The 25,178-nt window shown below is 42.9% G+C and overlaps 1 protein-coding gene across 10 annotated transcripts in view; it reads left to right on the top strand.

Annotated features, from left to right (window-relative positions):
- The window catches only part of NPTN (neuroplastin), a 71,233-nt gene that overhangs the window by 31,692 nt on the left and 14,363 nt on the right, over window positions 1-25,178 (top strand). For 8 of the 10 annotated variants that reach the window (XR_004729606.3, XM_009005218.5, XM_002753317.7 and 5 more), the window contains 3 exons: window positions 3,202-3,549; window positions 8,521-8,692; window positions 13,035-13,129. Coding sequence is in view for 9 of the 10 variants with exons in the window: in XM_009005218.5 (XP_009003466.1) it covers window positions 3,202-3,549; window positions 8,521-8,692; window positions 13,035-13,129 (615 nt within the window). In the remaining variant the exon portion in view is untranslated. The remainder of the gene's footprint in view (window positions 1-3,201; window positions 3,550-8,520; window positions 8,693-13,034; window positions 13,130-25,178) is intronic. The other 2 variants (XM_009005220.4, XM_009005219.4) reach the window with 1 other exon arrangement.

Genomic DNA, 25,178 nt, shown 5'->3' with positions numbered 1-25,178 from the left:
ACCAGAGGCAGTCTTGCCTCAGAGTCATCTTTTCTTATCTTTTCACACTGTTCACCCTCCCCCAGTTGCTTTAAGGAACTCTTTGACTCATTGCTTCTCTATCTCCATTCCTTAGTAAGATTATACTTTTAAGGAGTTATCGATCATAGTATGTTGCAAAGGTCAAAGGTTCCTGGCTTTTTGTGGCCAAGAATTATTAATTAATTATGTATTTATTAAACTAAGTGGTGACAAAGCCTATCTTTAACTTTTAAGTAAATACAAAAATCTTTTCAGGCTAGTGAGATACATTGGCCGCAGTTGTGGTAAATGTTTAGAGACCATGCTTTCACTTGAGACACCTTTGGATTCCAGGCCAGACTCTCATTATTAGCTTGTGACTGTGGGCAAAATATTTAACTTTTTTGGACCTTAGTTTCCACATCTTTAAGGGAATTATAGTGGCACTTATCACATAAAGCTGTTGTGAGATAATGGGTAAAGTGCTTAGTACATTGCCTAACATATAACGCATACTTAGAAAATGTCACCATATATGTCTAATAATATAATAATGGCCTTCAAAGAGAGCACAGAAAAATGTCCATTGTTGGCATTTTAAAGGGTTTTTTTATCTTGTGTTTTAAAAGTTTGTTTAAACATACATCATATAATTTACTAATGCAAAGAACATTTTTGTCTTGGTCCCGTTTTCCTTGATACAGGTAGAAAATTGAACGGATTCAGATCAGCATTCCTTTTTCTTAGCAAGAAGTCTTGCCTAGGGTGGCATGATCAGGCCGAGTGACTCGCTTAGTTGTGCACAGTGGGAATCACAGTCAGACTATTTCTTGGCTACCTATGAATTGTGCAGTATCGGGACTTGGGGTTACAGTGGAATTGGATGGCTTCTTGGTGAAAGGATACTTTCAGACACCCTTTTTACAGTAGCATGGTCAGCAGATTGACAAAAAGACTTAAGTCTAGGCCTTCTTTGAAGTACAATACAGAAGAAGAGAAAAAGTACAAAAGAAATCCACTAACAGTTCTAGGGCATAATCAAGTACATAATTACAGCATTTGAGAGGCTGAAACTCCCCAAGTTCACAGATAATGTGATAATAAGATAATTTGTGATTACAACTTATGGTCAAGAATATGATTAAAACAGAATGGTACTTTTACTGCGTTTCAGGAATTTACTGATACCCAGTTTTCTCTGGTGATTGAACCAGTAGTAAAATGAATGAAACCAGCTTCCTTTACTTCTTTCTTTATATTAGCTGGCATTGACTTTGACAGGTGGGGCAGGTGGTGGTTTGTGAGACTGAGACATGGCTCTTTGGATAACACTTTATTTGTCAGTGAGCTCAGTTCTTCATGCAGGAGCTTGGGGGCTCCTTTCTGTAATTCTAAAAGTTCTCCTTCATCTGAGAATGACATCTGTTGGGCTTCTTAGGGCCTCTGGTAGATATTTCTTTACAAGGAATGCATGCTGGATCCGAAGAGGTAGTTTAAAATGGCATATTAAAGGCAGAACGTTTAGTCTAAACCTGTTAATCACTGCATTCCTGTGCTCCCCACATTCTAAAAATGTCAGGAATTGAAAGACTAGTATGAATTTGGAGGTCTTGGCCTCTAGTTGAGCAAATACAGAACCTCCGTTAATGTTCTTAGTCCATGGCGTGAGGTTATCACCAAAGGCAAATACTGCTATGAATGTATACAGGAATTTTTCCACTTAGTAACCTCTGTTTTCAGCTAGCTCTGTTACATCCTTGGCTTCTGGACTATAGGAAAACGGTTCCATTTAGTTGATCCTTTCCTGTGGAATGTTCTTAATCTGATGTTGGCAGATCTGACCTCACTCCCTGCTCACTGTAGAGGGGCTGGCTTGGCTCATGCAGCAGGCCTCCCAAGGGAAGTTTCCAAGCCAATCGGAATGCCCTCTTTTAGCTTCTTGCCTTACACTGTAGGATACTGTCTAAATTGATAGAAATGCTGAACGAACCGTAGGTGGAGTGGAAGGGTAGGAGAGAGTGTGCTTGCACTCTTGATTTTGTTTCCTATGGACCTAACTTCAAGTTTTTAAAATAAGCCTGGATTTTTTTTTTTAACTCTTCCTGCCATTTTCACCTTGTCTTATGGAAGTGTAATCTCAAGCAAATTATGGGCAGTTGGAGGTAGGCATCAACTTTAGTTCCTGGGTAGTGCCTGAGAATGTTGGCTGAGGCCTGCCTTTTACCCTAGTGTTTAGTTTAATTCATCAGTGTACATTTCTTACTCTTCTGAGCTGGCTTCTAGAAGCCAGGCAACTCAACTATGTAGAGCCTTTCAAATACTATGGCTTTTCAGATTTTTCTAGTTAATGGACCTATGGGGTTATGGAGGGCACAGTCCCTCCATTCGCTGGCAATGAGTTGGGTTGCTGGTATTGTTGGTCCCACTTCTGAGCTGACCCACAAAGTATTAATATCTCACTGTGGTGTGAAGTACAGGCCGTCCTGTTCTCCTGAGACTGAGGGTCTGCATTCAGGAAGAGGCTGCCTAATATAGACAACTGGGTGTTTGTTTGCCATAGTCCCAGGGAAGAATAGGAGGTGGAAAAAGTCTAATCTGAACCCAGGATAGAATTCTGTGTGAGAGAGAAATTTGCTACTCTTTCAGTTGAAATTTGGACTTTGAATCCCAAGAGAAGGCACCAGTAGGTCAGTTAATACTTCCTGTAGAGGCTTACAAAAGACACTGCATTTCTAACAAAGCGTTTACCCATCCAAAAGAGAGACCCTGATTTGGTATATAAAAAACTACTGCCTCTTCTGGTTATCTTTCATCACTTGCCTGAGTTTGAAAAGGTAATAAATGGTTTGTGTTCTAAGGAAAGAGGCTCTTTCCAAGACCTGAGGCTTTCTCATTCCTACCAGCTGGGCCCATTGCTAAAATGCTTTCCAGTGGGCTTGCTTCTGCCTGGCCAGCACCTGGGCTGCCCCAGCTTGTAATTAGCCTGCCTTTGCTTCATAAGCTTCCCAGGGTGTGGTTCTTCTTCTGAAAGCTTGTATGAATTGCTGTACTGTCTCTTTATAGTTTAAAAATGAATCCTTTTTTGTTCTTTGCAACTCATTTGCTTTTTTCTTTTCTTTTCTTTAAATTACTATTAACAGCTGTTGATTCTTTTTTTTTCTGATTGGCCTGTCACTGCATTCCTGCTCCCCCTCCCTCTAGCTGGGTTTGTCAAGTCGCCCATGTCAGAAACTAAGCTCACGGGGGACGCCTTTGAGCTGTACTGTGACGTGGTCGGGAGCCCCACGCCAGAGATCCAGTGGTGGTACGCAGAAGTCAACCGGGCAGAGTCTTTCAGACAGCTGTGGGACGGTGCTCGGAAGCGCCGTGTCACCGTAAACACCGCCTACGGGTCAAACGGCGTGAGTGTGCTGAGAATAACCCGGCTCACCTTGGAGGACTCTGGGACTTACGAGTGCAGGGCCAGCAACGACCCCAAGAGGAATGACTTGAGGCAAAACCCCTCCATAACATGGATTCGAGCCCAGGCCACCATAAGCGTCCTTCAGAGTGAGTCCAGCACCCTACAGTAGTAGTACTGTAGTCATTAGAGGTGGCCCGATGACCCTTCCCTTCTGCTTCCTTTCCTTCTTCCCCAGTATGATCACTCACCCCACCCCTTGTCTTCGTTTTTTTTCAAACCCATGACCCTTCTGGTTGTAGTGTATGAAAACATCTGTGGCAACTTTTTTTCTTCTTTTCTTTGCTGTCCTTTCTGCCTCCCTTATCCCCCAACCCTTCTCTGTGTCTTTCTTCTCAGGAACAAAGAACTTGAGGAAATCCGTGACTGTTCAAAATCATCTGTGTTGGGGAGAGTTGGGGAGGGAGAACTGGGAAGCTTTAAAAAAATTAAAACTCACAAAACTAGGCAGTCCAAGGAGGGTAGTGTTGAAATGGTTTCTTTCTCTCCCCTTTGATTTTGTAGTAGGTTTCCTGCTATACTTTTGCTGATTTCTTCTCTGGTGCCTTTCTATTTTTGTTTCTCTCCCCAGTCTAACTACTTTTTATTTCTTCTGTTCTTCTGTTCGAAGCTCTCTAAGTAGCTGCCTTCACCTCTATGGTTTTAAGTTTGTGTCTGCCCAGCCTCTTCCCTTACTGTGACTTGGTGTCATCTTGTTCTGTGATGGGAATGTTGCCATGGGTGCAGTGTGGTGGTGTGTTTTGGTTGTTGGGTGGCATGTAAGCTTGGATATTTTCGTAGTTCCAGCTCTTTTTCTTTTCTAAAACCGGAGCATGTGCTTCTCTGATAACAGCCCTCAGCTGCAGCAGTGTACTCCTCACTAGGCCTGCTCATGAGTCTCCTCTTACAAGCAGCAGCCTGGGACTTCCTTCATGTTTTGCTGTTAGGAGCCACGTGACACTAAGCTGCAAATTATTATTTTTAACCCATTTTTTAAACAATATTTTCCCCTTGCACAAAAATTACTATTTTTAACCCATCTCTGTCTGGAAGTCAGAGTTGCATTTGATTTCTGTTCATGGTTTGACTCTGATGAGTTGCTATTGGCACAGTGTGCCTTATCCCAGAGGATAGAAACTCCAGACATAGTGTGGAGACCACTCACACTGGCCTTTTCTTTGTGTCTTGACAAAAGAGGAAACTAACTTCCACCCCTGTTTCTCATAGCAATGGGGTGAGCTGAACAGCTGGCTCAGAATCCTCCCCTTGTAACAAGCAGGTATGCGTTACACCTGGACTTTTGTGTACATCTGACACCAGGACTTTTGTGGCCACTCTTTTCTCTTTCTCGAAAGTGACTTGCTACTTTACATTGGGAAGCAAAGGGAGGGAGAAGTCACCACAGAACCAGTGTTCCTGGCCAAGATGAGTTCTGGACCCATATCAGACCTGGTTATGGTTGAGGGGGCATTCTCTTTTGGAAAGATCTTCTGGGTCTTTCACCTTCTCTTTGAGGACACAGTGAGAGATCTATAGCCAATTCTAGCTTAAAGAGCTGATTGACCTAGAGAAAGTAAGACTAGTAAAATCTTACTTTGATGAGGAATTTGGTAATACAGAAAGTGGTAAGACATGGGCCTTGAGTCTATATACTTATATGGAAAATAGCAAATTAGTATCTGTTCTTTGTAGCCACTTGAAGATCCCTATAGGAAAAAAAGAGTCCTTCGTAGGCGAGTGGTAGGAGAGGCTGCTGCAGTTAGCACTGTTGAATCAGAGAACCTGCTTCTGGAAAGAGGAAAAGAAAACCTTGTCTGTGTGAAAATGGGGAACATTAACCCAGTGATTTTTTTTTTAACAATATTTTTCCCTTGCACGCCTCCTTCTCCTGCCCCCTTGCTCCTTTCCTTATAAAAGCAGAGTTACCTAAATGGCCACAAAGGTCTGTGGAAGTTTGTAGGTATGGACTGGGCTGGGCATTTGCACGTAACACTTCCAAGAGCCTGACTCATAGCTAGAATAGCCATGCCAAGGGGCTAGAAAGAGATGAGGCTTCGGGTACCTACCTACCAATCCCAAGAACACATAGCATTCCCCCAATTTACTTAGAAAAAGCCTCCTAACTTAGGGTTGTCTGCATGTGGTTGAACCAAATCCTGGCTAGACTCTCTTCAGTCCTTCCCATCAGTCAGTTAACCCTAGTTAGCTGTTTTGGAGAGCCAGGAGGTTGCTGCTGCTGCTGCTGCTTATTTTGTTTGTTTGTTTGTTTGTTTTTTTAAAACACCCTGGATCCAACTCTAATTGGATTGTTTTATGATCTCAGCATCCCAAAAGACTCCTCTATGGGGAGGTTAAGTGTTCTATCTAAGAATGACCTCCTGGTTGTTCTTTCCCCAGTGCTCCTTGAGTAATGTAAGCCAGGAAGAGAAGTGTGCCCAGTTTTTAGGTATCTCTCTGACCTTAGCATGTTCTTTATATATGCATGATGGCTAGGGTAAAGGTCTGCTACCCACTGCTTTTAAGTAGAAATCAGTGGCAGGTAAACACATTTGAGCTTATCCTAAATGTTCATCTCTCTTGGACTTTCACTGGGCAGTGCTTGGCCACAGAAATAAAAGCCCCACCTTCATCCTGGTGCAGAATGAAGGAACTAGGTGTAGCACTAGTTTTCATATACAGCAATCACAGGAGGCAGGTTACCCTACCCCACAAAACCTCCTATGGTGCAGAATCATATTTAAACCTATTTAAATTATCCACTTGCTCCCAGCTGACTCTCTCCTGGATCTTTAACCCTTAAGGGAAAAAGTGCTTTCCTTTGCCTTCCAAGAATTCTTGGCAGAAAGTCTACCAGGTTGCTTTCATCAACTTCTTAATCTCCCTGAGCTGCAGTGGTCATTTGCATCACCACAGGTAAGAGTAGCATTTACTTTGGCCTCCTTGTATTTAAACATCTGGAAGCTCTTGGCCTCATTCTCCGAGTTTACCCTTTCTCAGTGCAATCTGAGAGGAAGAGCCAGAAGGAGAGTCCCAAGTGGGACAGAAAATGAAATTGGATAATAAAAATTCAGTAAAAATCTAAGTGTGTTTGGGTTTTAATGTTGCCTTTATATTTTTTTAATTTCTCTTCTGTGGAGTACTGGTTCTATCTTTTTCTCTTTTGTTTTTGCTTGGTTTTGATTTTTCTTGGAATTGTGATGCTTTCTGCTGATGGTGTGTGTGCGCCTTCCATTGCAGGGTTTGCAGCCGTTCTGCTCGACTTCTTAAGGCCCAAGGGATTTGGCTTCTGTCCAGTGTGTCTTAGAAACCATGGGACACCACTGCGCTAACGTGTTTACATGCATCTGCTTCTGTCTTAGTGGCTGCTATGCCTCCATTATCTGTACATAGAGACCCTGTTTGATGTTACTGATAAGGACCAGTGCTGAATGGAAGATAACCGTTATCCTTTTGCCAGAGTTGGAAAATAGAACTAATTTGTTAATTGAGCAAACTTAAGGTTTTGCTTTATTACAAGATTCTTCAAAGACATTAACTCTACAAGGCAGAAATGTTACATCGGTTAGGAGCTCCTTAAGACATTACATTTCCCAAGTATCCACAACTTCCCCATGCTTCCACTGTCCCTGAACAGCAAGCAACTTAGTTCCCATGGAGGGAGAGAGTTCTGTCCTCAGGTTAAGGCTCAGCACAATACTGCATAAAATGGTGAGGGAAGCTGCTGCGGAGCTGTAGACAGGAAGTAGCCAGACACAGGGAAATGGGAAGTCAGTCAAGGGTTTCTGAGAGAGAATTGGAAAACAGACAGCAAATACCTCTTATTGTGGTTGGGAAAAGATGCTTAGTTTAGACTTCACCTGGAAATGTTTGACCAAAGGTAGAGAAAGGACTAAGTGTGGGGAAATAATAAAGACAAAGCACATTAACAAAAGACAACACATGTAGAAATGTCTTGACTTTAATACTGATGGATTTCAAAGTGCTTTAAAGGTGAAACTTCCAGGAATAATATAGTGTGATTTTAAACATTTCTGTTCAATGTATTATAATATTTGACTCAAATAGGTTATTTTTTGTAGATAAGCTAGTGATCCTAGGTTATCTAAGCCCAGGATAGAACCAGAAGGTGAAATATATATATACCTTGCCCTAGGGCACATGGTGGTGGGGTGGTCTTGGGGTGGTGGGGGGGCAGGGATAGAGAATTCAGTCAGATGTGTCTTCTAGGCCCAGCTTTGCCATTAGTAATACTTATGGCCTTGCACAAATCATTTTTACTTTTCCAGCTCTTAAAAAAAGAGTGGGATTCAATGAACTCTAAGGGCCTTTCTAAAATTCTAGGAGCCCATAATACCAACACAGTATTGCACTCTAGTTATATTCTCTCGGAATGGAATGTGTTTTAAAGTGCAATTCTGAAAGAAAAAAAAAAAAAACTTGTTTTGGGACTAAGTATGTCTACAGAGGAGTAACTGATGATGCTTTCTCAAGAATTTTGCCTCTACAAAATGGCTTCAACTTCCAGTAGGAAGTTGGCTTTTTAGAATCCACAGTGTCTTTTTTCTGCATAAATAATGGCCGTGGCTGGTTTGCCATAGGTTTCACATTTAAACGTGGGGAAAGCAATACATGTATTATGTAATTATTACTGTTCCAAGGCCCAGTGACACCATAGGGAATTTATTATAATAGGTATATGAATGATATGGCCTTTGTCTTCAGAATGGCAAGGTGGAGCCTGGTTTTCTAATTGAAGCCGAATTGTTTGGTGGTTCTTATAAAAACGGGGTATTGAAAAGCATAAGTGGATTGTTGCCAGTACAAGCACCCATAATACTCCCATTCTTTCACGTCTAGGCCAACTGGTCTTCAGGCTGTTGTCTGCGCTAGTGGTCATTTGCTTATAATCATTGTTTTTCCTTTCTTGACTTCCTCCAAAGTGGTAAAGTGAAATTCCTCATGTGGTCCTGTCTGCCCTCCCTCTTTTTCTAGTTTCCCCCTCCTACCCCGTCCAAATTTCAGGCCAGGGCTACAGAGGATAGAAGGCTATTGCCCCCTATCATTGTGCACTCTTATTACAGAACCAAGGATTGTCACCAGTGAAGAGGTCATTATTCGAGACAGCCCTGTTCTCCCTGTCACCCTGCAGTGTAACCTCACCTCCAGCTCTCACATCCTTACATACAGCTACTGGACAAAGAATGGGGTGGAACTCAGTGCCACTCGTAAGAATGCCAGCAACATGGAGTACAGGTGAGAGGAGTGGGCAGCTCCTGGGGAGGTGGGAGGGAGTGTGGCTGAGCTTATTTGACATTCATAATCCATAATTGTGCCATGTAGGAGGGACATGAGATATATTTGGCTCTCCCTTGGAGAGTCCAATCCAGTATCTCAGATAAGGTCCAGGAGTCTAGAAAAGATTCCCAAAGGATTCTAATGAGCAGCCAGATTTGAGAACTGTAGCTTCAGCCCATAGATGATTCCCTCACTATAATCAGAGAAACCGAGGCCATGAAGTAGTGATTTATTCAGGGCAGCATTGCTACCCAGTAGGAGAGTCACAATTAAAATGTAGTCTCTTGACCTGATCTAGTCAGATTGAAGTCAGGTTTGAAGAAACAGGTTGACGTCTGCTTTGAGACTCTAGAGCAAGACACCTCCCTAAGTGATCTTTCCACTGGGTAGATTTCCTAGTGAATTTCCTTTTAGGAGTGTGTAACATCACTGTGACCTGATAAGGACCAGCGGATACAGGGCTCTTGAGTGATCTAGAGTGAGGATGGTAGCCTGGAATATACCCTTTGAAGTAAGATGGATATTTGCTGGCTGAAGTTACCCAGCACCCAAAGATTTGGTGCTTTTTGGAATATCTAGAGCACATGGCACCCCACCTTTCAGAATAGTTTGTTCCTGATTGAAAACTGTCTGGAAAAGTATCAGCTAATTGTGCATAGCAGGTTAATGCACTGAGGTGAGACCAGGAAAGCCTGTGTGCCCAGTGGTAGCAAAGGCATTCTGCAGGATTTTGCAGCATCGAGATCCTCTCACACCCCTTATTTAGTCGGTCCCAATGAATTTGTGGCTTCTCCTTTTTTCCCAAGCAAGGAAACTAGGACTGAAAGGGTGACTCTTGGCTGCTTTAAGGCCAAATACTGTATCTAGTAAGTTCTAGAACCAAGGCTGCTTTCCAGGTCCTCTGATTTTCTAGAAAATTTTCTAGAATTCTTCTTTTCCCTGCTATGTCATCCACTTAGTGGTAAGTTAGTTAACCTATCTCCACTGTAGTTATTCTGATTAAAAAAAAAATCAGAAATTTAGCCTCAGCAATTTTCCTCATAGTTTGGAAAGGATTAATCAAATTAAGGCATTAGGTGGAATGAAAAGCATATTTTTCTTGTTCTGCCCATTAGTTTTACAGACTTGTTTTTTTGTTGTTATTTATTTATTTATTTTTGAGATAGGGTCTGGCTCTGTCTCCCAGTCTGGAGTGCAGTGGTGTAGTCTCAGCTCACTGCAGCCTCTTCCTCCTGGGCTCATCAAACCATCCTCCCACCTCAGTCTCCTCAGTAGCTGGGACCACAGGTGCATACCACCATACCCGGGTAATTTTTTTGTATTTTTTATGGAGATAGAGTTTCGCCGTGTTGCTCAGGCTAGCGTTGAACTCCTGAGCTCAAGCAGTCTTCCCACCTTGGCCTCCCAAAGTGCTGGAATTACAGGTGTGAGCCACCATGCCCAGTCTCAGACTTGTTTTTTTTATAATACCTTCCTTAAGGTAGCAGACATCCAATTGTGTTTCTCTTGGGTCTTGTACTGTTGCTCGCAAAGCTCTGAGCTTTTTAACTTCATAAAATTGCCTGACTTTATAAAATGCTGCTGCTCCTCTTTTTTTTTTTTTTTTTTCCCTCATCTCTCCAAGGGTATTGTGTCTCTCTAGAGTTTTTCAGGGATTCCACATTTCGTGGAATAACAACTGATGAATTCCTTGGGCTACTTAATAAGTCAACCTGAGAAGCCAATTTCAGAACCCTGCCTCTGCCCAGGCTGTAGGGACCCTATTCCTTTGCTTTACTTTCTTCCTACTAGCCAGTCCCAAGGAATGGTGTGGGAGATTTTGAGCCCATAGGCATAGACTCAAGTGTGAGAGTTGTCTTCCCAAGTATTTCTCAAAGAACTTAGAAGTCTAAGAACTTCAGTGTTTTTTTTTGTTTTTTTGAGACAGAATCTCACTCTGTTGCCAGGCACCAGGCTGGAGTTCAGTGGCACAATCTCGGCTCACTGCAACCTCTGCCTCCTGCATTCAAGCAATTCTCCTGCCTCAGCCTCCCGAGTAGCTGGGACTACAGGCTCACGCCACCATGCACAGCTAATTTTTGTATTTTTAGTAGAGACGGGATTTCACCATGTTGGCCAGGATAGTCTCGATCTCTTGATCTCGTGATTCTCCCGCCTCAGCCTCCCAAAGTGCTGGGATTACAAGAACTTCAGTCTTAAGTTCAGGGCTGAGTTTGAGGAAGGAGCAGCAGCTCTTTTCTTTGGGACTTAGACTCAAAGAACTTCACTCTAAACCCTGAAGAAAGAGCTGCTGCTCCTTCCTTAAACTCTGGAGCATTTGTTGGTAAGAGCAGCCTACTTCTTTGTTTTCCAGTTGGGAGCATACTGATGTAAGATGAGGCATGGTGTCACATGGAGAAGACACCTTGACTGCTTTTCGTAGACTGTTGTGCTGCCATGTCGGTATCTTGAGACAGTCCCGGGGTTGGACTATGTTACTTCTTGTCCATAATCTCTTAACCTGTGATTCCTTTTTGGAATGAATAATATAAGATGGATAAATGCATTAGGCCAGTGGGTGGTCGAGTTCAGGAATTTTTCCTAGATGTTAAGTAGAGCAGTAGAGATTCAACCATCACAAGTATCATATTTTAACCCCTAAGTAAAAGAGCTAGAGCTCAGCCATATATAAATATTTCTCCTCTGATCTGGAGGCCGGTGTTTTTCCTTTTTTTACCAATCTTTCTATACATGTTCGGTGTATGTGCATGTAGGCCAGAGTGTACTGAGCTGTTGTGTAGTTGGCCCGCAGGGGTAAGAAAGCTTGCTTGGGATCACCCTGTGTGATTGAGATGAAGTGCGATTCTGGCCATATACATTTCTTTTTCTTTTTTTTTGAGGCAGGATCTTGCTCTGTCACCCAGGCTGGAGTGCAGTGGCGTGATCACAGGTCACTGCAGCCTTGACCTCCCAGGTTCAAGCGATCTTCCCACCTCTTAGCCTCCTGAGTAGCTAGGACTACATGTGCACCACCATTCCCAGCTAATATTTTATTTCTTGTAGAGATAGGGTTTTGCCATGTATCCCAGGCTGGTCTCAAACCTCTGGGCTCGAGCAGTCCACCCACCTCAGCCTCCCAAAGTGCTGGGATTACAGGTATGAGCCACTGCACCCGACCCATACACTCTTCTTACACTCCTTCCTATTACTCTGCTTAATTTGATCTGAACCCAAGCACAGATATTCGCTCTGTGTTTGTGTTCACTCAAAAATTGATTCATTTATTCATTCATTCCCCTGCCTCATTCCTGGTACCGGACTAGGTCCTGGGTATGGGATTGTATGCCAAGTAAACAGTGCCTATCCACATAGAACTTGGTCTGTTGGGAAGCCAGACGTTAATCGAGAAGTCACATCAATATATAATCACACACATGGTAAGTACTGTGAAGAAGCACAGAGTAGTGAGAGAGAATTTTGTGGAAGGAGATGAGATTTAGATTGGGGCTGGAAGAAACTAACATGTAAGCCAAGACCTGAGGGAAAAGGTGTTAGGTGGACTAAGAGTGATGAGAAGAGCATTCATTCTTTGTAATGGAACATCTTATGTGGAGGTTTTGAGGCAGGAACAAGCTCGGGGCATTGAAAAACTGAAAAGAGACCACAAGAGCTAGACACTGGCATGGGATGAAGCTAGGGATAGAGGGGCCAGAACATGCAGGGCCCTGGGGTTGATCATAAGACTTTTAGCTGCATCTCTGTGTCTGATGCTCTTTTCTTTTCCTTTTAAACCATGCCTGGGTCTGTTAGCGAGTAGACTTGTGAAAGGCATGCTACTAAAAGACAAGGTGGGAAGAACAGAAATACCAAAACAAGGTCTTTGGAGAAGCTCAGAAAGCTTCTGCTTTTTGTTTCTTTTTGTTTGTTTGTTTTCTGTTCTTGTTTATCTAACTGGAACCACCAGGTGAGCAAGAAGTTTTTAGTGATGGTTTTATACTGTATATCTGAAAATAAACTATAGTACTTTGGACGTCCTTCTATTTTGATTACTTCTTTTACATTTTGTTTCTCCCAGTAAACTAGAGCATCCTAAGTTTAAGGGCCATGTTGCCATTCCATCTTTGTTTTCTTGGCGCCTGGTAAAGAGCAAGACATTAATGTTTTAGGATGCCCAGAGAGGGATTTTTGCTTTTAGGTAGAAGGAGGTGAGTTACATTGAGTTTGGAGAGCAGGATCCCTGATTACCCCTTTGATTCTCCTTCTGTTGTATATTTTGACTGTTTTCAGTTTCCTCACTTGGTTTTTCTTCTCATCTCTGCAGGATCAATAAGCCGAGAGCTGAGGATTCAGGCGAATACCACTGCGTATATCACTTTGCCAGCGCTCCTAAAGCAAATGCCACCATTGAAGTGAAAGGTAAAACCTAGCAGAGGCTGTGGTGTGAGCCTCTCACTCTCCTTCCAAGACAATACTTTGGTCTGGACTCCAGTCTTCAAGCTCTTCTTCTTTCCATGTTGAGACACAATATAATGTTATGGTTAGGCTACAGGCTCGGGAGCCTGGCTGCCTGGGTTTAAATTCAGACCCCATCATCGACTAGCTGTGTGGCCTTGGCAGGTTACTAACTTCTCGTTGTTTCCTTTTCCTCATTTTAAAAATGAGGATAGTAGTACTTACATTATGGGTTTATTAGGAGGATTAAATAAGTTAATAGATTGAACTGCATAAAATTTCTGTTTTTATATGTCAAAAATGTTTGAATGTTGGTAACTCCTATGGCCCAAGGCTTTGTGAAGCTCTTAGAGCAGTGCCTTATAAGTATGATTACATACGTCTTCTGTGAGTCAGCAGGATTCAGGGAAAAGTACATTGTACAGAGTGGTCATCAGCTGTTTGTGGATAATTCATTAGAATTTTAATATAAATCTTTGAAAGATGAGGCAGTAGCAGAAAGTTCTAAGAAGGGCAAACAGAACTGTGAAAGTTGGAACTACCTAACATCATAAATCTTAGCTTTTCCATGTTATTTCAAAGAAGCATCTGAGACCCAGAAAAGTGAAACCTCTAGCTCTCTGTCACACAGTGAGTTTTTAGCAGAGCTAGTCTAGAACACAGGTCTTGAGCCCCAATCCAGTGTTTTTTCTACTCTCACAAAATGATCATGAGAAGGCAGGGCTACTGTTTGAGGTCAGGTTTTTTATTTTCAGTCTTTCTCATTGTTCTTTTGATCCGTAGTTATCCCTGGAAGCTAGAAGGACCAATTTAGGAGAAGGAAAGGGTCTGTATAATAAGTATTCAGGTCTTTCTAAAATATTCGGAAGATGAAAAATGCAGATTCAAGAAAGGCTTAGACATATTCAAGGTTTTCATTATATGGTATTATTAAATGAAAGTAATATCTTAGTGACACAGCTCTAACTTGTGAGTTGATGTAGGGGTGGCCACTGCCTCCTCCAACTGCCAGTTTAATTCTGAATGCCTAAAGGAGTTACACTTATAGGTCACAGTAGGCCAGAGAACTCAGCATTTGATTTCTTCAGTGGCTTTTCTTGGAGAAACCTTGGTTTCTACCCATTTTAGAAGAATGCCATATTTATTCAACATGAGGATGAAGGGTATTGGAAGACATTTTCTCTAAGACAGGGAGGGCTCTCCGCAGCCTAGGTGAGCTGAGTTGTGTGGGGAGACCTCCTTCTCTGTGAAACTTGAGGCCACACAGCATTCCTGGCTGAGCTTTTGGCACAAAGTCCGAGTGCAAAGAGGCAGGATGGGTGAGGGAGGGAAGGAGTGGGGTGTCTGGTTCACTATGCTCTCCAAACCTGAGATAATTAGTCCTAACTAATTGTTAGTGACTTTGAGTTAATTTCTTTTTTTTAAGTACTACATTTTATTATTTACTTTAGCAAGCAAATTCTTCATATACAAGCTTTCATTAACTTAACTCCTGTGTTGTGACAATAGTAAAGATTAACTGTGTAGACAAAAGGCATGAGAGATTTTAAAGTACTGAAGAAACTGAATTGCTTTCAAGAACTTCACATATAACTTGATGTGACAAACCTGATCAACGACTCAGACTGATTTTAGTCATTATCTAACACAAGAGCTCCAGAAACTTTACTTTAATGGCGATAGCTAGCTTCACTTTAGCTGGTAGAAACCAATCTTCATTCAAATTGTAATATCACTAATGTATAGCATTTTATTTTAGGTTAATATAAAACATCAACTATTCGGGTATATGTTAACACTGATTTCTTAGTAGGAATAAGGATTCCTTAAGTAGACATGTACATTTTAAATAGACTACCTGGATTCCTAAATAGTTTCAGGAATAAATCTGATTAGTAAGCTAGAAGTGTTAGCTGTCCTTTTTTTTTTTGCCCTGTCAAGAAACAGTTTATTTAATACTAGGGAGTGTACTTTTTTTCTGGTCTTTTTTAATTTTTTTACAAATTATTTATTTATTTATTGTACTTTAAGGTCTGGGGTACATGTGCAGGTTTGTTATATAGGTATACACGTGCCATAGTGGTTTGCTGCATCCATCACCCCGTCATCTGCATTAGGTATTTCTCCTAATGATTTCTAAGCAGCACTTTCAAGAGTGGAAACAGAAATGGTTTTTTCATTTGTTTGGCTGCTTGAGAAGGTGGGGTTTAGTGGCCCTAGAGGCATCTTTCTTTATATTCTCTTCAGCGGGTAGGAAGCAGCGGTCGCCAGGGTAGTCCAGGAGTATTTTCAAAGCAAGTTACAACTTACATGTTATATTGAAGGTGCTTACTGTGCGCTATTACATTCTCACTGTACAAATAGCCCTGTGAAGAAGGTGAGGCAGGTGGTGGTGTCATGGTTTTACAGAAGTAGACCTTGAGAGAATTCTGTTTTATAAATACCCGAAACCATATTCTGGACCACCTTGGATATACTGAGTGTTTATCTTTCAAGAAAATTTGTAAAGAATTCTAGTCTGTCTTTCCCTCTCTCCCCAATACCTGAATGTTTAATGTCTTGTCTTCCAGGTTATGGATAGTTGAGTCTGGTAAAGACTATGAACATTTCGCTTTTTCTTTATAAATTTTAAAAGATTTGCCGTAGGCGCAGGATCATATTCTAAGCTAACTTCCAATTGTGGTTGAGGTAGAGAAACTGCCTTGCATTTAGAATAGTACATGTGTGTATGTTAGTTTCCGAAATCTTTTAATAGAAACTCTCATTTTATTCCCTTATTGTCTTTAGGGTCGGGATAAGAGGCAGTAATCTTTTTATAGCTGTAGCGATTTGAAAAATCTGCTGAGTAAGAGCGTTAAGAGGTGGTTGTACTTGAGAACAGAGAGGGTCTGAGAACATCAGTGGCCTCTTGGCCGAAAGGAGTTTCTCGGAACCTTCCTGTGTGGCTTTAACTGAGTAAGCACATCAGGGCATATAATCCAGACCATGCATATATTTTTCTTCAATGTCTTTTCTGCTCTCAGCCATTTCTTCCCCATCTGGCTTTTCCTGTCTTTCAGAACATCTCTGGGGTGTTGTCTGGGCTCAGCACTGTGGGGAGTGAAGGATTCAGCCGAGCCAGGGACTGGGCATTATCTGTCAGATTACCAAATCTTGAGCTATCTGTGGTCTACAAAAGAAAAAAAGGCTGAAGGAACCAGAGAGAGGGACAGTGGCCTGGGAACAGAGCCAAGGTGACCATGCTTTTTAACCAAAGCCTGTAGATTACCATCAAGAAAGGAATTTGGAGGATAGGAGTATCTATATGTAATGGGAAGACCTTGTATCTGAAGCAGGTTTTTAAATTCTCTTCCTTTTTTTTTTTTTTTTTAAGGACACAAATGGGGCATAGTACAAACAGGAAGATACTGTTGAGGGTTATGTTTCTCAGGTATTCGGCAGGTGATCTGCACAGATGTGGAGAAGGAAGATGGAGCAGGGCTGGTCAGGAGAGGGAAGACAGCAGTGATGAGGCCTTGTGGAGACCAAAGCCCAGCCTCCCTGGGATCCACTCAGCTAAACTGAAAAGGGTATCTCTTTCCTCAGCTTGTACTCTTCAGAGGCTGTGGCTACCAGGGACTGCACACTGTATAGAGAATTCATGAATGAATAGGTGTTGAAATTTCCTGTCCCTATAATTTTTCAACCTTTTGCCCTTTACTCCTTCCCTCTTCCCCTTCCTTTCCCTTCTAAAATTTTAAAAAAAAGAGCTCTCACGAACAAGCAAATTAAAAATCCCTACCGCATTCTCACGGCACTTCCAGCATGCACAGCATCTCCACCATCCTTTCTTCACTAACAGTCAGCAGAGGCAGCTGGTGTGATAGGTAAGGAGGTGTAGAGGTTGTGACGTCTTTTAGGTCAGAACTGATGTCAAAGCAACCTGCTTTTGACTCAGAATTGCCACAACTTGAGAAGTCTGAAGGCAAAATAATAATATGAAGTTGCTAGGGCATTTTGAACATCCCCTTCAGCCCATAAACCATACCTGCACTTTCTTTTCCTCTCTCCAGGGTGCCACCCTGACCTTCCTTAATAAGAACAGGACTGTAGCTAACATTACTGCACACTTACTATGGGTCAGGTACTGTCGTAGGTGCATTATTTGTTCTTTTTCTCTCCTTTAGTCTCCACAACTCTATGGGATAAGTGCAAATATTATCTCCACTTCCCAGGTGAGCAAATTGAGGCTTGAGGGAATGAAATAACTGCCCCAGTGTGACTGAGTTAACTGGTGGAGCCAGGGTTCTCACTCAGGCACCCTAGCACTAGAGCCTCTGCTCCTAAGCATCAAGATATGGTGCTCTATTGAGCATGTAACATGTAAAAGGCCTTGGATTAAGAGTTGGGAGAAATGTGTTCTCATCGTGGTCCTGCCATTAAACACACTGTGACTCTCTGACCAGTCACATCCCTCCCCTGGATCTCAGTTTCCTCAAATGCATGATGAAGTAGAATGAGATTGCCCATCCTTAAGGTTCCTTTGTTCTGTGTGGCTCTGATCGTCTGGGTTCCCTCATGTGGACAGAGATGAGAGGTTGTGTATTAGTCAGCGTTCCCTAGAGGGACAGAACTTACAGGATATACATATATATAAAGGGGAGTTTATTAAGCATTAACTTACACGATCACAAGCTCCTACAATAGGCTGCCTGCAAGCTTGAGGAGCAAGGAGAGCCAGTCCAAGTGACAAAACTAAAGAACTTGGAGTCCAGTGTTTGAGGGCAGGGAGCATCCAGCACAGGAAAAAGATGTAGGCTGGGAGAGGTTGGTTATTGAAGGAAGTGATTTCCAAGCCCATTTTCCTAGTGTTACTGGAAAATTTCACTTTGTCAGTTTCGTAGCTTGGAAAAGTCACCCGAATGACTCGCACACCTCTACGCACTCATCTCTGTCTTGTGGCAGTATCTGACCTCCAGTACCGGTGCCAGGAAAGGTGATAGAACAGTGGTTCTCAATTTTGATTTAATTCATATGAACTGTGGCCTGGACATCAGATTGAGGCACACCGGGTGATAGTGCTGTACAGCCGGGGTTGACAATCGCTGTCTTCCAGGAAACTTCTATACCTCTTACTTGGTGGTTTTACCTGCAGAAGGAAGCACGTGTCCCAGACTGCTCTAGTGTTCACAGCCAATGATGAATCTGCTGCGGGTGGAGAATGCTTACTGAGCCAAAGGCCTGCATCCTTCTTGATTCTGTCTTGACTGGTCACATAGTCCTTCTTGGGCATAGCTCTTGGCAAGCAGTAAATCTTCACTCTCCCACTGCCTTCAGCCAAGTGTTCATTTTATCCACCATAGAGATAGGTGTTTCTGGGATTTGATAGGTTACATAAAGGAAGCAAAAAGACTGAAAATGCAGAATCTGTGTGTTTACTTGGAAATAGCCTACTCATTGACAACATCTTTTTTTTTGTTGAGGCAGAATCTCACTCTGTTGCCAGGCTGGAGTGCAGTGGCGCAATCTCGGCTCACTGCAACCTCTGCCTCCTGGGTTTAGGCGATTCTCCTGCCTCAGCTTCCCAAGTAGCTGGGATGGGACTACAGGCACACGCCACCATGCCTAGCTCATTTTTGTATTTTAGTAGAAACAGGGTTTCACCATGTCGGCCAAGATGGTCTCAATTTCTTGACCTCATGATCTGCCCACCTTGGCCTCCCAAAGTGCTGGGATTATAGGCGTGAGCCACCGCGCCCAGCCAACAACACCTTTAAGGATAGATTTTCTTTGAAAATGAGTTGCTAGGTTATGAATATGCTTTGAAAAGTAAGCATCAAATAAGCAGTCTCTGTAAGAGACCTTATACCTTGATCGCTTTCTCAAGTCTGTTCTGTTAACTTTATTTAATATCATCTGAAACATGCTTCCATGACCTGAGTTGACAGTTTCTTTTTTTTTTTTTTGAGACTGAGTTTCACTCGTTACCCAGGCTGGAGTGCAATGGCGCAATCTCGGCTCACCGCAACCTCCGCCTCCTGGGTTCAGACAATTCTCCTGCCTCAGCCTCCCGAGTAGCTGGGACTGCAGGTGTGCGCCACCACACCCAGCTAATTTTTGTATTTTTAGTAAAGATGGGGTTTCACCATGTTGACCAGGATGGTCTAGATCTCTTGACCTCGTGATCCACCCGTCTCAGCCTCCCAAAATGCTGGGATTATAGGCGTGAGCCACAGCGCCTGGCCTTGAGTTGACAGTTTCTACAGCATCCAGCCTGGCCTAGAAGCTGAGCCTTTGGTCTAAGTGCACCAGGCTGGGTAGCAGAGGGTACTAAAAAATATGCGTTTGTCCTCAGCCAGAGTCCCCGACTGCCCAGATAATGAAATTGGGTCAGGTGCTGTTTGGGTAACTGAGACTCTTTTGGGACCCCTGTGTTGCTATATATTAGGATACTGAGGGATATCCATTAACCAGTGTTACTAGAATATGTGACTAACAAGGACAGAGAGTGAATGAATTCCCGAGTGGGCCAGTGACCTCTTCTAAGGGTCTTTTTGTTACTTTGTTGCTCCTACCCCTACTCTTGCCACTTAGTCTGTGCCCCACCAAGAGGGTAAAGGCAAGCACAGAGTATTGACTCTGTCACCTTTAGGATATGAAGGCTTGGTTAGACAGACCCTCAGACCTGCTTTCGGACCAACAAAACCTGGTTAAGCAGTTCCTTACTAAATGGCAAGCCCATAGAAGGCAAGGCACTAATATGCCATTAATCAGATAATTTATCATATCTGACCCGATTAAACCTTATTTTTAGAGCTACAAACAAAAGTCCTGTTTGTGTCAGCAAGTGGGGAGAGCACATAGGAATCAGTATCTTTGATTTCTTAGAATTAACGGCAGAGTCCAAACCTGAGCCTTGTCTTTCCCTGACTAATGTTTAAATGCTTAACCCTGAGTTCCAGCCATGTACTAGATTAGAGATATAATTTAATCTTCACAAGACCTCTGAAACATGAGTATTACTCTCATTTTACAATACTAAAACTCAGAGTATTTGATGTGATCTGCCCTGGGTTACTCAGTTGGTGAGTAATAGATTGAGATTGAGTCCAAATTCCCTTGTTTTCAGGTCTGAAGCTCTGCTCCTTATGCTGTAGTTTACAGAGTAGTTGAAGTCGGACAGGTAAATCAATTCTGCTTTGGGTCTAGGATATTTTAGCATATCTACAGGTACAGATAACTTTTGGGCTGTTTGCTCTGCAGTTTCCAGTGATGCATGTTGTGTGTGTGTGTGTGCGTGTGTGTGCATTTTTTTCAATTTTACTTTAAGTTCTGGGATACATGTGCACAACGTGCAGGTTCGTTATGTGCCATGGTGGTTTGCTGCACCTATCAACCTGTCATCTGGGTTTTAAGCTCCGCATGCCTTAGGTATTTGTCCTAATGCTCTCCCTCCCCGTATGTTGTATATTTTTATTTTTGTGGACTCTGTTCTAGTTTATTTTCACCTCACCATAGTAAAGTACAAAAAGCATGGTCTCTGGATTCAGACAGCCCTGAACTTGGATTGTAGCTTTACTATTTAAACATTGTTACTTTTCCAAACTTGAGTATTACAGTTTTAAAAAGTGGGGGTAATGTCTGCTTCATCAATTGGTATATTTGTATCTATGCATACAATTATGCATAATAAATTACCCCAAAGCTTAGTGGCATGAAAGGTTAAGCACTTATCACCTCACAGTTTCTGTGAGTCAGTAATTAGGGAGCAGCTTAGTGGGGTGTTCTGGCTTGGGGCTTTTCCTGAGAAAAGCTCTTGGCTGGAGCTGCAGTCATCTGAAAGCTTGATCAGGGCTGGAGGATCCACTCCCTGGGTACAGCTCACTCACATGGCTCTTGGCATTGGGCCTCAGTTTCTCAGTGCACCGGCCTTTCCAAAGGCTGTTTGAGCGTCTCCCAGCATGTCGGCCACCCTTTCCCAGAGTGTTGAATAAAGAGGGGAAGTGATATCTCCTCCTCCCACACACCAACGCAGCGGTGATGACTGTCCCTAGCCCTCTTCCCAATCTGGATCTTCTAGTCTGGGTCTTTTCAGAATAGTGACTTTTCAGAGGCAGTGCAGCTGCAAACTCAACTTTCAGCATACTGGATGGTTCTAACATACAGTCTTGGGAATGGGTCAAAGGAGAGTGAAAATGAGAAAATATACCACATATAAGCTGATATCTGAACTGTATCGCTATCATAGACCACTTCCCTGAGCTCCGGACTTGCTGTTTAACTGCCTGCTTGATATTGTTACTTGGATATTAAATAAATCACTTTTTTTTTTTTCCTGAGATGGAGTCTCGCTCTGTCACCCAGGCTGAAGTGTGCTGGTGTGATCTTGGCTCAAACAATTCTCCTGCCTCAACCTCCCAAGTAGTTGGGATTACAGGCACCTGCCATCATGCCCAGCTAATTTTTATATTTTTGTAGAGATGGAGTTTCACCATGTTGGGCAGGCTGGTCTTGAACTCCTGACCTTAGGTGATCTGCACACCTTGGCCTTCCAAAGTGCTGGGATTACAGATGTGAGTCACCACTCCTGCCAGTATCTTAAACCTAACATGTTCTAACCTTTGACCTTCTGGTTTTTACCACCACTATTTCTCTATCTTTTAACAAAGCAAAATAAGAACAAGCAAACAAAAAAAACCACTCTTATTATTGTAATCTTCCTTATCCTTAGTAACTGTCAACTCCATTCGCACAGTTATTCCGGCCAAAACCTTGGTGTCATCCTTGACTCCATTTCTTCTCACGGTCTACATTCAATCCATTAGCAAATATATTAACTCAACCTCCAACATATACCTGGAATCTCACCATTTCTGGTTATTTCCACTGCTACTGCCCCCAAGGGGCCCTGCTGCCACCTCTCCCTTGCCTGGATTACTCTAATAGCCTTGGTCTGGCTTCCACTGTTCTCTGCAGTTCTTGTTCACACAGTAGCCACGGGGAGCCTGTTAAAACACACCCATCGTTTTATACTTGCTTGTAGTATTCACGAGTGGCTTCTGGCTGACTCAGTGTAACTGCTAAAGTCATTATGGTGGCCTACAAAGTCCTGTCTAATTTGGGTCCCCAGTCTCTCTGATTTCTTCTATCTCCTGCTGTCTTCTCATTGCTTACTATGTTCCAATGAAATCCTCTTTGCTATTCCTTGTACATAACAAGCACACTCCTACCTCAAGGCCTTTGCATTTCCCTCGCCCTAGAGTGTTCTTCCTATAAATATGTGTGACCTACTCCCTTCTTTTCGTTTTTGGTGTGAGTTTTATTGTTACTCAAATCAGTCTTCCTGAGCATTCAGGGAGCAGAGTTTCTAAGGATAACTTGGTGGGTGGGGGGGAGCCAGTGAGCCAGGAGTGCTGATTGGTCAGAGTTGGAGCTGTCTCCTTGTGCTGAGTGAGTTCCTGGGTGGGGGCCACAAGATCAAATGAACCCGTTTATTGATCTGGGTGGGGCCAGTTGATCCATCAGACGCAGGGTCTGCAAAATATCTCAAGCCCTGATCTTAGGAGCAGTTTAGGGAGGGCCAGAATCTTGTAGCTTCCAGCTGCATGACTCCTAAACCATAATTGCTAATCTTGTGGCTAAGGTGAGTCCTACAAAGGCAATCTAGTTTCTAGGCAAGAAGGGGGTCTGCTTTGGGAAAGGACTGTTACCATCTTTGTTTAAACTGTAAACTAAGTTTCTCCCAAAGTTAGTTCAGCTTAGGCTCAGGAACGAACAAGGACGGCTTGGAGGTTAGAAGCAAGATGGATTCAGTTAAGTTAGATCTCTTTGACTGTCTCAAAGGCAGTTTCAGTCCCTTCCTTTGGGTTTTATAACACCTTAATCTTAAAGTGTAGGCTGTGAAGATGGGAAAAGGCCTTTGATCTCTCTGGCTTCTTCCTGCTGATGGGCCATAGTGGGAACAGGAGTGAACCCCAAGGTGAGAAATGTGGAGCCGCTTTGCAACTGTGTTGAGTGTACTCATTGCAGGCCTGACTGGGCTTCCGAGGCTTGTGCATCAAAAGCATTAGTGTTCTCATCTGTAGCTTTACTGCAGTGTTAAAGTGAACAGCCTACTATAGGGTCAATAACCAGTCCTAGGATGAGGAGTATAGTTCCCAATTTTAAAAGTAATGATTTGAAAGCATTAGTTTGGGGACTTCTAACCCACAAAGAATTTAGAATTTTGTCTAAACTGCAGAAACAAAAACCTCAAGAACAACTAACAACAGTGTACTATAGTTTTTCTTTTCTTTCTTTTTTTTTATTTTTTGTGGGGGACAGAGTCTTGTTCTGTCACCAGGTGCCAGGCTGGAGTGCATTGGCACGAGCTCAGCTCACTGCAACCTCCGCCTCCTGGGTTCAAGCAGTTCTCCTACCTCAGCCTCCCAAGTAGCTGGGACTATAGGTGCGTGCTACCGTGCCCAGCTAATTTTTGTATTTTTTAGTTGAGATGAGGTTTCACCATGTTGGCCAGGCTGGTCTCGATCTCTTGACCTTGTGATCCGCCCTCCTCGGCCTCCCAAAGTGCTGGGATTACAGGCGTGAGCCACCACACCCAGCCTATAGTTTTTCTTTTGAAGCATAGTTTTTCTCTCTCCAGTACCCACTTTTATTAAAAACAAATGATGTTAGAACTGATTTGTTTACAACATAAACGTTAGTCTTACTGTACATGCCTGAGTATTTGCATAAAGTACAGCAAGAATAATTATTTTTCACTTTGGCTTTTTAAATCGGCTTTGATAGAACTCTGTCCCATGAAGAAGCTCAGATAAGACTTTTTAAAAGCCAAGCCTAGCCATGGGTTAGTACCGTCAAATACTTATGAGTTGGGCAAATTCCTCTCCTCTTGAGGTCTCAAGATAACTCGGGATTCCTGGGCCTGTTAGAAAGTGAACATTCCTTACTTATCACAGGTCCCAAACCTTGTACATACTCCCTTATTTTGTTCACAATCATGCTAACGTTCACCTCATCACAAAAGCCTTACCCAACCAGTCTGACATATCTGGCATGTAGTGGGTGTTCAGCAGCAGGTGTCTGCCAGATGAATGAAGCAGGGATGGAGCAGCACATGGGAGCCCTTATGCTTATGTTGCCGTGCGGACGTGCTGAGTCCTTTGTGACTGTGGAGCCTGTTCCTTGGAGTCCTTGGTATTTATTGACTGAAGTAAGCTCTGAGAAAGGGTGACCAGGTTGAATAGTCAGCCTGAGAAGTGACTGAGTAGCTGTGGGAAAAGTCTGGCTTTGTGGGAATGAGATAGAGCCAGGTTGACCACTTCCTTCTATAGTTAGAAATCTTGCCTGGAAAAAACAAAAAGATACTTCTTTTATAACATCCTATCTAGAAAACACTTCACACTGAGAGGCACTGAGCATGCCTCTGTTTGGCAGGGACTGGTTACAGAGACAGCTTGGGGCCTTGCTTAGTCCATGCCCATCCAGGTGTCTCTGAAGGGTGAGTGTAAAACCAGTTTGTGCTTGGGAAGCACATTCTGTGGAGCAGTAGAACTTTGCATTGTTTTTAAGCCAAGAAAAACCAAGCCAGTCAAAGGTAGAACATGAGATTAGGAGATTAGCCATGGTGCAATCGTACAGGCTTCTACAGTCTCAAGATGAATGTTGCGACATCCTATTTATCAATTCAAGAACACTGGGCGGTAGGCAAGGACACAAGATGTCTCCATTTGATAATGGCTATAGCAGCAAAGCCCAGAATAATGAAAGAACCAACAAACTGGAATTTGGACCAATACATATCAGTTCCCTTTCCTATCTTGGATAACAGTGTGACATCAGCCTGCTTTGAGTTTTATTGCTTTCAGATTACTGTAACCTGACTGGGCATGGTAGCTCATGCCTGTAATCCCAGCACTTTGGGAGGCCCAGGCAGGTGGGTCACCTGAGGTCAGGAATTCGAGACCAGCCTGACCAACATGGTGAAACCCAAGCTCTACTAAAAATACAAAATTAGCTGAGTGTATGGCACATG

Source organism: Callithrix jacchus, chromosome 8 (genome assembly GCF_049354715.1).
Source record: "Callithrix jacchus isolate 240 chromosome 8, calJac240_pri, whole genome shotgun sequence".
NCBI classification, from domain to species: Eukaryota; Metazoa; Chordata; class Mammalia; order Primates; family Cebidae; genus Callithrix; species Callithrix jacchus.
This window is presented reverse-complemented; position numbering and strand designations above follow the sequence as displayed.